The sequence below is a fragment of the Scyliorhinus torazame genome, chromosome 16, assembly GCF_047496885.1.
Source record: "Scyliorhinus torazame isolate Kashiwa2021f chromosome 16, sScyTor2.1, whole genome shotgun sequence".
NCBI classification, from domain to species: Eukaryota; Metazoa; Chordata; class Chondrichthyes; order Carcharhiniformes; family Scyliorhinidae; genus Scyliorhinus; species Scyliorhinus torazame.
The window spans coordinates 56,460,509-56,477,237 of NC_092722.1; the positions used below are offsets into that span (position 1 = coordinate 56,460,509).

The 16,729-nt window shown below is 41.1% G+C and overlaps 1 protein-coding gene across 5 annotated transcripts in view; it reads left to right on the forward strand.

Annotated features, from left to right (window-relative positions):
• The window catches only part of LOC140392826 (centrosomal protein of 104 kDa-like), a 493,850-nt gene that overhangs the window by 366,264 nt on the left and 110,857 nt on the right, over positions 1–16,729 (forward strand). For 3 of the 5 annotated variants that reach the window (XM_072478500.1, XM_072478502.1, XM_072478501.1), the window contains 3 exons: positions 4,909–5,115; positions 5,558–5,674; positions 13,439–13,475. In XM_072478500.1, the coding sequence (XP_072334601.1) occupies positions 4,909–5,115; positions 5,558–5,674; positions 13,439–13,475 (361 nt within the window). Of the gene's footprint in view, positions 1–4,908; positions 5,116–5,557; positions 5,698–13,438; positions 13,476–16,729 lie in introns of all 5 variants that reach the window. The other 2 variants (XR_011935433.1, XM_072478503.1) reach the window with 2 other exon arrangements.

Here is a 16,729-nt window from a genome sequence, read left to right on the forward strand (position 1 = left end):
GAGCTGAAAACAAAGTTTGATGTAAAATAAAGTATCTGGAAAAATATAGGCCTGAAGGCGAACCTCGTGCTGAAGGCCACGTTTGATGGGAAATTAGACGTTTCTCCAGAAAGCCTCCTGCCTGTGAGTAGTGTATTTTCTAAGCTGCAGGGTCCCTAAATGAATGACTCTACAAAGAAGACCATTATCAACTGTAAACCAGGGCCTTTAATCAGCCAGAGTGCTGTGAGGAAATTGTGCTAAAGAACCACCATCTGAAGCAAAGATATTGACATTCATCCTCATTATTTTCCATCTGTTTCCCCCCCCCCCCCCCCCCGATGTTTGTTTGTCTGTGTGTGTGTGTGGTTAGAGGGCAGGACAGTTAAAGGGGGTAGTAAGTATTAACTTGTTATCCAGTTGTATTTACTGCACATTTCATCATTATTCTTGTTATAAATACACAGTAATTATGTTCCAACTTACAAACCTGGTGACTGTAATTATTGGGCAGCCAAGGGCCAAAGACTGAGTATTTTTTAAAGAATCATTGGTTAATTCACTTGTGTTGTGACTCCGGGATGAGTGGGGCTGGAACTGTGTACTTGCCCAGGGTGTCATAACAATTCAAATAACTTTTGCACACATTTTATTTCTGGCTTAATAATTTGCTTCGCCCATTTAGGAAGGCTGGATTAAAATTGCTTCGTTCTCTGTGTGGCGTATTGCATGATTAAAAGTCTGTGCTTATGGTTTCCCCTGTTTGCCAACCCCTTGATCATGAGCAATTGAAAGCAGAAATGAGGAAACTTTGAATGGTGAGATACTCTGACACACCACCCAATAGTCTGTTGTATATTCTGATTATTTTGCTAATCCGATTCCACTCCTGTTTCTTTCTGGAACGGATCCAGCAAAAATGGGGAGCTGTTTATGCAAAAAATTCCTTAACCCCTGACTTTGCTAGACTAGCTGCAGATGTTAGCTGATGTCAGATATGTTATGTAGAGGTCAGAAATTATGAAGCATTGCTGGCGTGTATGGGCAAGTTGACTGGTCCATGTCCAGCCAGAACTCAAGATGTCTCCCAAACCTGTGCTTTATATTTTTCCTGTCACCACTAGTTTGTCAAAGGAAGCATGTGAAAACCCAATTCCAGGAAACTGATGATACAACAGCAGGATAATTAGCACATGGAGTGCACTTGACATTGTCCTTGGACACAATCTAGGAAGAAATGAGCAGCCTAGTTTGGGGCGTGGGGCGCAATACTTGTCTTTAAAAAGACAATACATCCTAAAATACTTGTTTCTTGATACTTCAGAATGGAGTTTGTTAAAATTCTGGACGTTTGGTTTACTGTAAATAAAGCTGTTGAGTTTAGTTAAAGATGGGCAACACGGTAGCACAAGTGGCTAGCACTGTGGCTTCACAGCGCCAGGGTCGCAGGTTCAATCCCCTGCTGGGTCACTGTCTGTGGGGAGTCTGCACCTTCTCCCCGTGTCTGCGTGGGTTTCCTCTGGGTGCTCCGGTTTCCTCCCACAGTCCAAAGATGTGCAGATTAGGTAGATTGGCCATGATAAATTGCCCTTAGTGACCAAAAAGGTGAGGAGGGGTTACTGGGTTACAGGGATAGGGTGGAAGTGAAGGCTTTAGTGGGTCGGTGCAGACTCTATGGGCTGAATGGCCTCCTTCTGCACTGTATGTTCTATGTTGCCTTATATCTGAGATGTTGACTTGTAACAGAGTCTATATTGGATGATAAAACTTCATAACCAGAACTGTCTGATTAAACCAAGGAATATTACATAGAACATTACAATTATGGTGCATTTATCTCATTTTTCCAACAATGTCCAAAACTGGGAGAATTTAAAGGCCTAATGTTAACTGTAGGCACAAGTCCAGGATGACAGGATGGATTTCAGCTCCTGGTCCTCGTTTTAATACTTGGCTCGGGTTTTCTCTCATAGCTTGCATTAATTTTGTTGCTGCTGCCAGGTGACTCGGATTCAGTGGCAGCCATCGAGTGTGTGTGGGGGGGGGGGAGGGAGAGAGAGAAGAGAGGGTGGATGAGATAAGACCACCGCCAGAAATGTAGGGCGGCACAGTAATTAGCACCGTTGCTTCACAGCTCCAGGGTTCCAAGTTCGATTCCCGGCTTTGATCACTGTCTGTGCGGAGTCTGCACATTCTCCCTGTGTCTGCTTGGGTTTCCTCCGGGTGCTCCGGTTTCCTCCCACAAGTCCCCATAAACGTGCTGTTAGGTAATTTGGACATTCTGAATTCTCCCTCAGTGTACCTGATGTTGCTCTCTTTGGTTGGCTCTGAATATGCCGGTCAATATGGTCGCCTTCCTTAATTCTAATTATGTTTGCTCTAGAGTCGCCAGGTATCTTTCGATACCGCCACAAGGTTCAAACCAAATACTGATCAAAGACTCGATACACCAGTTAGTTAGTTCAAAGTCAATGCTTATTTATTTACACACACAGTTAAATATACTCATGCACAAAACTCTACAGACTAAATTATCACTACTGCTAAAGCCTATACTTGGCTTCGGGCGCACACTCAGTCAGAGGAACAATGGCCGTTGTTCGGTTCTGAGGCTGCTGGGGTTGAACTGGTAAAGGGGGACAGCTAAGGTTGTCTGTTTGGTAGCATGCGTTGACCTTGGACTTACTTGCTTCTGGTGCAGCTGGTGGACAGGTCTCTTCGATGAGAGCCGGGTCCAAGAGAACGATTCTCTCTTGGGGGCTCCTCCTTATACCCAAAGGGGCTTTGCGCTCTTGGGTGGGCCTTGAACTTGGCCCCAATCAATTGGGCTGTTTCTTGATCATATTGATCTTGTCCAATAAAGGGGTGGGTGCCCTGATGGCTGGGCATGTCCTAGGTGGCCGTTGGCCTGCTTTGTTTCGGTCGCCTCTGGCGCCGGGGTGTCTGCCTTCGTATCGGTTACTCAAATGTCACTCTTTTGTTCCCGGAGATGGAGATGCTAATGGACCTACAGTTTTGGTCTTGTCTGGGAGCTGCGGCTCCAGTATACAGACCAGCTCTGAACCTGCTTGTTTTTCAGTATTGTCCATTTTCCCTGCAATCTTTGCAAAGTGTCCATTTTGTAATCGGGAAGCGACCATCCCAGATGGCTACACCGAACAGGCACCGGAATGTGGCAACTAGGGGCTTTTCACAGTAATTTCATTGGAGTATTAATGTACATCTACTTGTGACAAGAAAGATTATTTTTAAGAAAGTGGGGTAGGCAAGGCTGGTTGGGGATGGCCTTAGGTTTCCTGTTCCAGATGCATCAGAAAATGGCAGCTGTTCTTTACATGCAAGATGCTGTTTGCAAACTCACTCCGGACCTAAATGGTTCTCCTCTTTGCTCCAAACTCCTAGTCTGGGATGGAACTTCTGGTCCATTTGCAAGGTCCAGGATTTTATAATGTTTATAGCAATGAATGGTAAATCACCCCATCAGGTCTATGCTTGTGTTTTACTCCCATGTGAACCGCTGAGATAAAGCCCACAATCCTGCTCACTTTCCTCATTAGCAACAACAATCTAATTTCCTTTTAAAACAAATTACTGCATTAATCCTTGCAGTGGATCAATGGTACAAAGGGACATTGGCTGCAGAGTCAGGGTCTCAAGTCTGTCTTGTCCTGTCAATAACACAGGTGACCATTATTTTTTGCTAAAGCTCGTCGCAAGACCTGGATTAACCAGTTGCCGATGAGCAAGAATGGTCTGCAGCATTGGACTCTAAATGTTTATAACATCAAAGAGGCTAACATTTTGTAAGTAGTTTTGTCTTGGTCCTTCTATTATTCTGAAGGCAAATATATGTTTAATTGACTGGGAAACTGCAGCATGGAATTACAGTTGCTGGTATATATGGGCTTCACGGCTACCATCAATGAATGTTGCAAAGCCAGTAAATGTTGAAGTTTCATACCGTAGGTACAAGCAGTATTCAGGGTGGTAGGGTACATATCCGCAGTAATGTTCAGGAGAATGGTAATGGGGTTTGCCCATTTTATAATGTGTTATTGTGCTGGTCTTCAGTATTTCCTGAAATCTGCCATTCACCCAGTGAGAGTCCAAACTCTGCTTGTCCATTGCCTGGTGACCGTAAATGGCTCTTAAGGTGAAGTGAAGGGTAATCTCTTTGTCTTTGAGCCATCTTGACACCAATGTGGCTGATAAAGGGTGGAAGTTTGCAATCAAACCAAGCCCGTTGCGTAATGGTACCTCCATTGTTTCTTGGCTCTAACCAATTCCATACTGTCGTTGAGCCCTTTGAGATGTCCTCTCTCCAGCACTATAATATTCCCCTCAATCGATATTGTCACCAGTCTTCCTTTCTTGCCATCCCTTTCTTTCCTGAACATCTTTTGTAATCGATTGTTGCTACATTTTGAACAATTCTGTCCAAATGATTTTTGCCAATCCCTTAATGGAATTGTAAACCGTTTTGATAACTTGTTTCTGGACTATATATTAAGTGGTAATCTTCATTTGTATTTGGTATTCCCATTTGTTGTTCCTCTGCACTGTGCTGTCCCAGATTTGGCCCTGACTCAAGGTCAGATTGATTGTACAGGAAGATAAGTAGCATCAGTTTGAATCATCTTGGCTTTCATTCACGCTTGTTCCAGCAGCCTGTTTTTTAATAAGGCATTTAGGAAAGAAACCTCCCAGTAACTGACAGAGCTTACTTTAGGCAGCTATAGCTCATTAGCTACCCAGTTCATGAGGTGTTAACTGACCTAAAAGAGGTAAATGAAAGTGATATCTTTTTTTCTCTCAAACTTTTACTTTGGGACTTTTGTGTTGTGTTAAATGTGATACTTGTGTATATTTATCTATATACTTTTGGAAAATTGGAGAAATCAGTGCTCAATTTTTAAATTTTGAAAAAAGTTTTCAGCAGGATCTTTGGAACATACTGCATCTGAGGTCAGAGATACAGCTGTACGGATTGTCCTTGATATGTATCGACAACACAGGGGCGCCATTTTGCACTACCTTCCACCCGATGACGCAAATACACGCAGGAATGTGCTATACAAATCACTCTTTGATGGGTTTGCGAAAATAGATGGGAGGCCAACAGAAGCTGAGCAGCGAGTAAGTTTTACTGTGGTGGTGCTATACTTCCTCGCACTGATGTTTCATTTATCCACATCCAAACTATTTAGAAAAATTTTGTTACACAGGAAATATCTAACTTTCAAGGTAGCTTAATTTTATGGATATTTTTTCATAAAAACAAACCTGATTTTATGTGCTTGTGTGCATTTTATTGTGTGCTGTGAAATGGAAACATTTTGCCCCACTGACTTCAGTGACATAAACTTTGAACTCTGAAATTTAAAGGAAATGTTCATAATTTGTTGGAAGCAAATCTTAAATAGTACAAATGGAGTGACAAAGTTGATTTTAAATGCCTCACTTTGGTAGAAGAAGCAAAAGTGATGTTGCATTAAAGTTTTTTAAAGCCATATGAAAAATTAACACCAAAGAATAAGCCTTTTAATAAATTATTTACTCGGTTGCATGTTCCTGCCAGGCTCACAAAAAGGCAGCTGCAGAAGAGGCAGAGAGGCGGAAGAAAGAGGAAATACGGGCCCTGCAGGAACAACTGGCGGCTCTGAGAGAAATACAGGCAGAGGTCCAGGCTGAAAAGGTGTATAAACCTGACTTAACAAGGTGCAATATGTAATAGTATAGTAGTGGAAAAAAAGTAATTGTAAGCAACCTCTTTGTTATTCTCAAATGCAACTGTACCTATCTCCAAAATTAATCTGCAAGCGGGAGATCGTTCATGTATCAAACTGAATTCACAAATTTGCAGAGTTATGGGGGGGTGGGGTGCGCCTAATTGTATTTCCGAAAATGTCTGCACAGACATAATGTTCTGCACTCTTAAGTCTCAATGATTCTATTCCCCTGATGTCACAAATGTCCGATGCAACATTATTACTATTCTAAATAGTGTTGAAACCTAGAGGTGACAGCGTAAAAACCATGTAGAGAAAAATCTTCATTTTGACATATGCTCCAGATGTTGTACAGTTCACTAATCTATTCTAAATGCTCTTCATAGAAAGGTAATTTAGATACTCAAACCTGTCCCACCATTCGGTTAGATTGCGACTCCATTTATCCACCTTGGTTCGACCTTGATCTGGATAACCCATAATACTGTTGGTCAATGAAAACCTGTCCATCTCGCTTTAATATTTTGAAGTTACCTAGGCATAGCAGAGTCTGCCTGCCTGTCTGGCTTCAACTTTCCCTAATCCTACTAACCTATCTTTGAGGGAACCCCATCTCTGAGGGGAGAGAAAGAGCTAACGTTTCGTGTCCAGATGACCCTTTGTCAAAAGCCCTGCCGAAGCCCAGCTTTGACAAAGGGTCACCTGGACTTGAAACGTTAGCTCTTTTCTCTCCCTACAGATGCTACCAGACCTGCTGAGATTTTCAAGCATTTTCTCTTTGGTTTCAGATTCCAGCATCCGCAGTAATTTGCTTTTATCCAACTTTCAAATATATATTCAGCTCTCTTTTGAAACCTCTTATGGAATCCACCTCCATCGCTCTCCCAGGCAGCACCTTCCAAATCCCAACAACTCTCTTGAGTAAAGAAATTTCTTCTCATCTCTCTCCTAGGTCTCTTGTTGACCATCTTGAAATTGTCACTGACCTGTCAACTAGTGAAACAGGATATCCTTCTTTACCCTATCAAAATTGTTCATAATTTTGACACCTGAATAAGATCATCTTCTCTGCCCAATTTCTCCAATCTTTCCTTGTATCTAAAATTCCTCATTCCTGGTATTCCACTCTGCACTCTCTTGGACTTTAACATCCTTCCTTAAATAAGGTGCCCAGAACTGAACACACTATTCCAAAGCGGTGTTGCATCGCTGCCTTGCTTTTATATCCTATGCCTCTGTTTATAAACCCAAGGATCCTATAAGCCTTTAAAAAAAAAAATAACTTTAGAGTACCCGATTCTTTTTTTCCAATTAAGGGGCAATTTAGCGTGGACAATTCGCCTACCCTGCACATCTTTGGGTTGTGGGGGTGAGACCCACACAGACACGGGGAGAATGCGTCTATAAGCCGCCTTAACAACTGTTTCAACTTGCCTGGCCACCTTCAGAGAATTTGTACCATTGAGCCTGTATTGTCTCCCAAATTTCTTCTCCCAAAATGCATCACCTCATATTTCTCTGCATTGAAATTCATCTGCCAGGTGCCTGCCCATTTGGCCAACTTGTCAATTCTTCTTTGAAGTCACTCAGTGTCATCCTCATAATTTATTATTCTTTCTAGCTCAGAATCACCTGCATATTTAAAGATTTTGCTCTGAACACCCATCTCTAAATCATTTATATAAATCAGAAAAAGCAAGGATCCCAACACTGAGCCCTGTGCAACACCACTTTCAACTCATCTCCAGCCTGAGAAATGTCAATCCATACCTACCCTATGTTTCCTATCATTTAGCCAACTTCTCGTCCATGCTGCCAAGGATGCATCAATCCCTTATCTACTGCTTCTGTCACCTGATCAAAGAACTCCGTTAAATTTGTCAGACATGACCTACCCTTGACAAAGCCATATTGACTGGCTAATAACTTGTTTTCCTTGGTGTATATTTATCTTATCCCGTAATATGGCCTCCCATCAGTTTTCCCACTATTGATATCAAGGTGACGGGTCTGTAGTTTCCTGTGTTATCTTTTGCCCTCTTCTTAAACAATGCCGTCATATTTTCAATCGTCCAGGTCCCCGGGACTAATCCTGTGTTCAGAGAGTCCTGGAAAATTTCTGTCAACGGCTCCGCAATTTGCTCCCTTACTACTCTCAGCAATCTAGGATGCAACCCAACTGGACCTGGCGGCTTCTCTACCTGAAATGCTGCCAGCCTATTTAGCACCTCTTCATTGCTATACTGCTCAGTTACTCAACACCCACATTTTCACCTGGGCTACTGGCACCAGAAGCAAAGTACTAATTTAGTATCCCTGCTATGCCCTCTGCTTCAGTGAGCAGCTTGCACTGCTTGTCTCTTATGGGTCCCACAGTATCCTTCACTAATCTTTTACTATTATTTTTGAAGAATATTTTATCATTTGTTTTAGTGCAGCCTGCTATCCTTTCCACATGCATCCTCTCAACTTTCCTTATTACAGCATTAGCCTCTCTCCTGCATTTGAGTTACTCTTCCTGATTTCTATTGCTATTATTATTCCGCCATGTATCGTATGCCTTTTTGTCTCCCTCCTTTTCTCCTCAATAGCCTTAGTTATCCAGGGTACTCTAGTTTTGGATACCTCTTGTTTGTTGACCGGATGTTTCACTTCTTTGGTTGATCAGTGTTACTTAATTGTATGTGTAGAGCCTGTTTTGGGAAGCTTTGAATTAAATACTACTTTGAACACCTCCTTATGATAACAGTTAGCAGTTCAACCTGTAGTGATCTTTGTATGGGCATGTACATAATGGGTTAATGGGAAATCAGAAGATCACTAAAGGGCAGCACTGGTGGGTATAAAAGCCAGACACAAGTGGCTCTCTCCCTCTGAGTGATTAGACTGTGACGAGATCAGGAGCATTGATCTAGCTCAGGGTGACTAATGTGGTCAGGCATAGCGACTGAATATAAAAAGACAGCCCAGTCAAATCTGGTCACTTTCTGCTCTATCCCTTCAAAGTCGGCCTTGCCTAAATGTTGTAATGTTAGCTTGTGATTTTTGCCTTTTCCTTTTCAAACTTAAAATTTAATTCATGTTTGGCAAATGTTTCTTCTTGTGGGACTGGGGAGAAATTAATACGTGTGCGCAAGTCAGGAATTCCCTGTAATTCCCTGATGTAACTGAGCTGACACCGTTGTATTCATTTGTAAGTTTATGTAAAAATGCAGCAGAAGCAGCATTAAATTTCATGAGCAGGAGAGAGGAGCAAATTTTCACACTATTTAAGCATCCTATCGCATCAAGATGTAACAGACCATGAGAAGCTTTTAGTGTTCCAACTGTAAAAGTGAATTGATATTTGGTATTGACAAGCAGACATAGGTAAAAGGCCTGCAGAATGATGCAGCTGTCGATTTTTTTTGAATGACGAGATCAGGACTTTGTGACAAGTAGAAGGAGAAAAAAGGTCTTGGACAATTCTTTTCTGATCAAATCAGATTCTTTTAATTATTTTTTGAAAAAGCCATCCTTTTATAGTTTCTTCAGCTAGCAGATCGTCACCTGCAATGACCATGCCAGGCATAGTTTCCTCACTGCTCATGTGTCCTGCCACTCATCAATTTCACGAGGGACTATGGAATGGCCAAATAGTAGAAATCACACGTTTGAAAGGTTTTACAGAATGGGAAATCAGCTTGAGTGAAAAGTCATCCTTTCTTTCCTCTTCTAGGGATGGTGCTGCTCACATTGCTATTTTCTCTTTCCTCCATTACATTGGGAATTATACTGTGAAACAATTCTACTGTATTTGCACCATACAGCATCAAGTACTGTCACTATAATTCCCATGGGCACCAGCCAACAAAACCCTTCCTAATTTTGAACACTTCTTTTGATCTCTTAATATTTCTCTTCTAATGGAAGAGCCCAGTGTCTCTCCTCCCAAATTAAAACTTCTTGTCCTTGGTATCATTCTCTTCTGTACCTCCTTCATGGATCTCCTCCCTGATCACCTGATCTCCGGAGTAAGCCTATGAAATGGAACTCCGTTTTAGGGCAACCCACTTGAACACTTACCTCTTTTATTTGAATATCTCAGTTCTGCATAGGATCCACTGGATTTCTTTTGCCATACCCCGGCACCACCTGAAATTGGTGAGGTGCCTGTCAGCACAATGGAGTTGATTTTTGTTTCTGACGTCGATGCACAAGCAGTTGGATGGGTGTCCATTTAATCCAACCTTCATTAAAATGTAAGTGTTTTAGACCTGACCGCTATTGAGTCAAGAAATTCAGCACTCTCCTGCAGCTGAGTCAGAAAGACTCAATGAAAGAAGGGACAGGTGGATCGGGGGCAAGTGAGTGAAGTGCTCTTAAAATTATTGCATTGAAATAACATGCTTCCGATGTTTTTAGGACTCGCTTCCAGTAGCTCCTTTAAGGGCAGTTGGTTGGACCATTCTACATTGTAGCGACCCTTTAGAGTTAATATGACACACTAGTTTGTTGCTTCACAGCGCCAGGGACCCGGGTTCGATTCCCGGCTTGGGTCACTGTCTGTGCGGAGTCTGCGCGTTCTCCCCGTGTCTGCATGGGTTTCCTCGGGGTGCTCCTGTTTCCTCCCACAAGTCCCGAAAGAAGTGCTTGTTAGGTGAATTGGACATTCTGAATTCTCCCTCAGTGTACCTGAACAGGCGCCGGAATGTGGCGACTAGGAGATTTTCACAGTAACTTCATTGCAGTGTTAATCGAAGCCTACTTGTGATACTAATTAAGATTCTTATTTTGTAAAAATGAACCAGTACTTTTCTAGGCACTATGCCTCCATTAGGCACTGACTGCCTTGGTAGCTGCAACCAGACATTCTTCAAAGTAAAACGTTAATTAAGGGTTGAGATACTGATATGTCTGTCCTAATGGAATGATTTAGTAGGCCAATCTACCATTGAAGTCGAGAAATCCTTGTCAATTAAGCTGGTTTAATCAGTATATCTTTTTTCCCTTTGATACTTTCTTTTCAAGTGTTGTAGCCAACAAAGGGGAACTTGTGTACATTTTAATGTGGGCTGAACAAATCTTTCTACAGTCAGATTCCGGTTACTATTGAAACCACATCCTCCTGCCATCAGTTATGGTGTCACCAAAATAGGGTTTAATTTCCTGCAGAGAAAATACCTTTTCTGGACAAGATAAACGTTGCACACTGGGAAACTGTCATTCTGTGCATTGATGGTCTTTCTGATCCTAAAATATCTGTTGGTGACTAAAGAACATCATGTTGTCCCGACATGAACTATGTTAAATATACAAGTAGTATACTGGATTCAGCTTGAAAGTAGTTTCATAGGGCTGAGTAATGTTAGGGTCAGGAATCTCCTGGCCACAACCTGTAAACATCTGGTTCCTCATATCTGCACAAGCTGAGAGCTACAAGTAAATGCAGTTGCTGCTTGAAAAATAAATAGATTGAATATTTTTTAAATAGACTTCATAAAGAAAGAATTGACTTCTGTGTTTTTTTTCTCTTTCGAGCTTCCTCGACAGCATCCACATCCTGAGCCCGTCAATCCTTTGCCTTCCTTATTAAACCCAGCATTTTTATTTCCTCCTTCAGGCTTCAAATCTATCTATTCCTTGAACCTAAACTACAATAAAGTTCACTATTTCACAGCCCAAGCTTTGTGTATCACCCAACTTTCATTCTCCCTCATATTTGGCTTTCTATTTCTAGAATATTACATGAGGTAATGTTTGGATGCATCACACTTTGACACCAAGTGGACTCGCCCCAATTTCTGTTTGCAGGGCGCTCAATTTGTCTGCTTTTCTTTTACTTGTCTTTCTGCTGCTAATTACTAATTCCATCTTGCTGTAAGTGACAGTTAACCACCACAATGACATAGGATATGTTTTATGGACAGGAAGTACACAAACAACCCAACTATATATAGATTTACAAATTTGAGTTCTTTCTTGCATGCAATGGTTGCAGTCTCTTGCATTTGTGTATGAAATGCAACTTTAAAGGGAATGTAAATGGCTAAAATTAAGTTATGATTGATTAAAGAAGGTTGCAATTTTCTTGTCTCTCTGATTTGCAGTGAGTTGATCAGGATTTTTTCCTATATTCTTGAAAGAACAAAGCTGCATTTATTGTAGAATGTAATGCTTCACTGTTTGTTAATATGGTTATGGAATTGTTAGGTACACGTCACTTGGTGACAGGTTGCAATTAATCTTAACTTCATTTTACATCTGAAACAAGATCATGCTTTAGCATAGTGCCTCCTTTTATCTGGTAGTTAATGAGAATAACATTTCTAAATGTCAGTGTCAACCACCCTTCTCTGCAGGCAGACATTCAGTGAAAGACGTCAGCAAGTTAAGAAAGTCAAACAAGAGGTGGCCACACCAGGCATCAGTTGTGGCCTTCAATTGTTCAATACCTGAAATGCAGTACGGATACATTGTGGTGCATTTCAGCTGCTGGTTGCGTGTCGTAGTTCAGGGAATGTGATAAAATTCTACTAAGATTGAATATTTGAATTTGGTATTTTTTTTAAGAACAAAGAACAAAGAAATGTACAGCACAGGAACAGGCCCTTCGGCCCTCCAAGCCCGTGCCGACCATACTGCCCGACTAAACTACAATCTTCTACACAAACTACAATCTTCTACACTAATCTTCTACAGAAGCAAACCTCAATAAAAAGTTGATGATAATTAAAATGACTGAAGCTTATGGGTTGTCACTTTTTTTTAAAAAAGCTCCACCTGGTTTAATAGTTTAATTTTCTTTAAGCAAAAAAATTGAGTATTGCATACAGTTCTGGTCACCTCCTTATAGGAAGGACGTGGAAGCTTTGGAACGGGTGCAGAGGAGATTTACCAGGATGTTGCCTGGTATGGAGGGAAACTCTTATGAGGAAAGGCTGATGGACTTGAGGTTGTTTTCGTTAGAGAGAAGAAGGTTAAGAGGAGACTTAATAGAGGCATACAAAATGATCAGGGGGTTAGATAGGGTGGACAGTGAGAGCCTTCTCCCGCGGATGGAAATGGCTAGCATGAGGGGACATAGCCTTAAACTGAGGGGTAATAGATATAGGACAGAGGTCAGAGGTAGGTTCTTTACGCAAAGAGTGGTGAGGCCGTGGAATGCCCTACCTGCAACAGTAGTGAACTCGCCAACATTGAGGGCATTTAAAAGTTTATTGGATAAGCATATGGATGATAATGGCATAGTGTAGGTTAGATGGCTTTTGTTTTTTGACTTCCCATGTCGGTGCAACATCGTGGGCCGAAGGGCCTGTACTGCACTGTATCGTTCTATGTTCTATGTAAATCTGGTTACCTGCGTGATCTTTCCTATGTGACTCGGGCCTATGAGACTGAAGTGCCTTACCAAACCACTGCTGTAGGATATCTAAGGGTAGGCAATAAAATGCTGGCTTTTCCCACATCTTGAGAAACAATTCTATCCAACAAAATGAAAATATGGTGCATGGAAATTTCAACAACAAAAAAAAATCCCTTTTGGCTTTGGAATGGTAAGATCTGTTGAAACACGGTCAAACGTTAAGGCAGGCAGTGTACTCAATGTGCGGTTTTTCGAAGATACCTACTTTGGATTTACATTTAACAGTTCATTGTTATTGCTGAAAGTTATGTTAACTAACTGCATTCATTTTTAAAAATAATTATACACTAAGATTTCTAATGGTTTAAATTATTTTGTTTCATAGGGAAAAGATGCAGAAAACAGTAAAGTTTCTAAAACAGGTTTGTGTGAATTTATTTCCTCTTTTTAAAAATAATTGTCGAAAAATGCATGAATTCTTATTGATCAGTATCAAGCTATAGAATATTGATTAGCTTTCGTTTGCAGGTCAATAGTCAGCTGAGGAGCTAGAGTAGAGGCCTCCTCTCTGGTCCCAAAAGGAGCAAAGATTATTGGGTTCTCAGCTCCTGGAAATTAACCCAAGGTGAGTCTATTGGACTCAGCAAGCCATGTACTAATGCTTTTTTTTGACAATTGATGAAGAATAGGCACTGGAATTCTATATGCAAACAACTTTGACCCCTAGCTTGATTACATAGGGGCAAAAATAGACTGTGCAGCCCCTCAAGTCTGTTCTCAAGCCAGTTAGATCGTGGCTAATCTGTGTGTGAACTCCAATTGCCAATTTCTGATCAAAATGATACTCGTGCCTAACAAAAACCTGTTGATCTCTGTTTTACAAAGTTCAATTGCCACAGCTTCCACAGCCTTTTGCAGGAGAGGGATTTACAAGTCCCTTATGGAAAATGACCTTCCTGATCTCTCAAGGTTGTGGCCGTCTTTTTTCTGGATTCATCCACCAGAGGAAATAGTTTCTTTATCTCCCCTAACGAATCCCATTATCATTTTAAACACCTTGAGATTAGTCAAGGTCATGCTGCCTAACCTCCTAACTTTAACCCTTGCTCTTGACCTGAACAGAAAACTAAATGCGAGCTGTCTGATTAGGTCAGTGATGCTAATTTGAGGATTGCTTGGAAACCTTTTGTGTTTCCTTTACAAACATCAAGTGAAGACTTTTTTTTACTGTGAGCTGCATTACATGGAGCCTAGAGAAACGGTTGGCAAAACATTGAGTCTACTTTCTCAGTATTTCTTTAATGATCCAGCTACTGCTGTGAAATAAGCCTTAAAGTTAAAGTTGAAGCCAAGTGCACAATCAATTAAACAAATTAATCAGTGGTTACACAAGTTAGAAATTGTTTTAATTTTGATACGTTATATAATTGCTTTGTAGGAAGAGTTAAACCATAACTTCAGCTAGGTTATAAAATTCAAAGTTTCAGACTGGTGTTGCTCAGTAATAAGAGGGGAAAATAAAGCAAACAAATGGTGACATTTCCCTTTAACCTCACTCTTCCTGATTTACTGAATGAAAATCACAGGCATTCTATTCCCCCTTATTCTTTTCAAGCTTCCCTACAATCAAGTGCAAAAATGGATTTAAAACCATTTAAATTTGCGTGTTTGTTCAACAGCTGCCAACTAGTAATATTAAGATAACATGAACATTGATTGCTAGAATTAGTTGGTAACTCCAAATCAATCTGAAAAAGTCATTATATGAAAATGTTTCATTTTTACTTAGATCTCGAAAGCCCAGTTATCACAAACAAGATGGCTGCTACATTTTAAGATATTTTACTTAAAACTGAGCAAATTGCTTAAACTTCTCTTAGTTGTTCCAGTTTGCATTGCTTTCAGAGTTCTATCCAGTAGTATAAAATAGCGTGACTTTTTTTTTTTAAGAATGACCACAATTTTCCATCTGTTCCCCTCATAAAGATTTAACTTTGTTGAGGTATGCATACACTCTTTGGAACCATACCCACATTTTTCCCTTGGCTGTGAGTCCCTGCAGATTAATCCACTGTAGAAGCATTCATAGACGAGCCCAGCCGTCACCTAATATTTGGCATCTGCTTCCAGTCAAATTCTCCTCTTTAATTTCATGCATTATGTTTTATTTTGGAGGTTTTGTTCTTTACAGTAAAAACAAAGGATGTAAAGGCTGCCACACCGTTGGTTACTTAACCAACTAGTTGGACTCTGTTAGAGACGTGTTGCTTGCTCACAGCCGAGAGTGAAAGGGAGGGAAAATGCCCCAAGTGCCTTTGATGATGTCGCCACATATTCATGTGACACACTACACAGAGATGCATTGGTTTATAATGCATAGCACATTACTATTCCTTTTTTAGATTTTCTTTTGTTTGTTCCTGGGTTGTAGGCAGTGATACCAAGGCCGCATTTATTATTCATCTCCAGTTGGCTGAGAAAATGGTAATGGACGATTGTTTTATGACCAAATGGGCCTTTGTGATTCTTCAGTACAAATCAAGAGTTTAACTGTAGTGCAGACCATGCAGATGTGGCTGGTTCAAGCCCCTAATGAATGCTCATAGCCCAGTTTTACTTTTAGGTAATCTTGGTCATTTTGCTGGTGAAAATGTTGTAGGTTTCCCCTGTGACGTTTTGTTTTTGCAGAATTTCTCTAGCCCACCAAAATTAGCTTGCTGTTTAATTATGGCTATTTTGCATTAGAACCTCATGATCTGTTAATCTTGGGTGGCGCAGTAACACAGTGATTAGCACTTTTGCTTCACAGCGCCAGGGACCCAGGTTCAATTCCCGGCTTGGGTGATTCTCTGTGTGGAGTTTGCAGGTTCTCCCCATGTCTGCGTGGGTTTCCTCTGGGAGCTTCGGTTTTCTCCCACAAGGGAGGTGAATTGGACATTCTGAATTCTCCCTCAGTGTACCCGGACAGATGCTGTAGTGTGGCGATTCGGGGGATTTTTGCAGTAACTTCATTGCAATTTTAATATAAGCCTACTTGTGACACTAACAGAGATTATTACTATTAATCTTGAAGAGTTGTCTCTGAAAGTGTACTTACTCTGTGAAGGAACATTCTTCATTTGACAATGCAGACACATGGGCTGACTGGTGTCTTTCTACGCCATAACTTTTCTCAAGTTCTATTACACTATAAAGGATTCCTTGCCATCAGAGATACCAAAGCCCCCAGTAAAGAGAACATTTCATTGTATCATCAGAGGCAAAGAGTTGCTGGTGTTTGTGTTGATCTGACATTTAATCAGAGCCATAAGCTAGCTGAGATCTTTGCAATCCTCCAGGATGCAATGTAATTTGAATGGTGCTGACCTGTTTGCACCTTCCCTGACAGCAGGCATGACTTGCAGCCAGAATGCCAGTCACAACTGTGGCTTTTGAGCAACTTCATGTAGACACTTCATGTCATAGAGCCATTGAGGCACGGAATGGGAGCCATTTGGCGTATTGAGTCCATTCCAGCTCTATTCCTGTAGCTCTGCAGGTTATTTCTTTTGCCTGCCTATTCAGTTGCATTTTGAAACCGTCCATCATCTGAACTTCCACCACCCTTGAGGGCAACAAGTTCTAGATAATTACCACTTGCATGAAAAAAAGCTCTTCCTCACATTCACCAACCTCC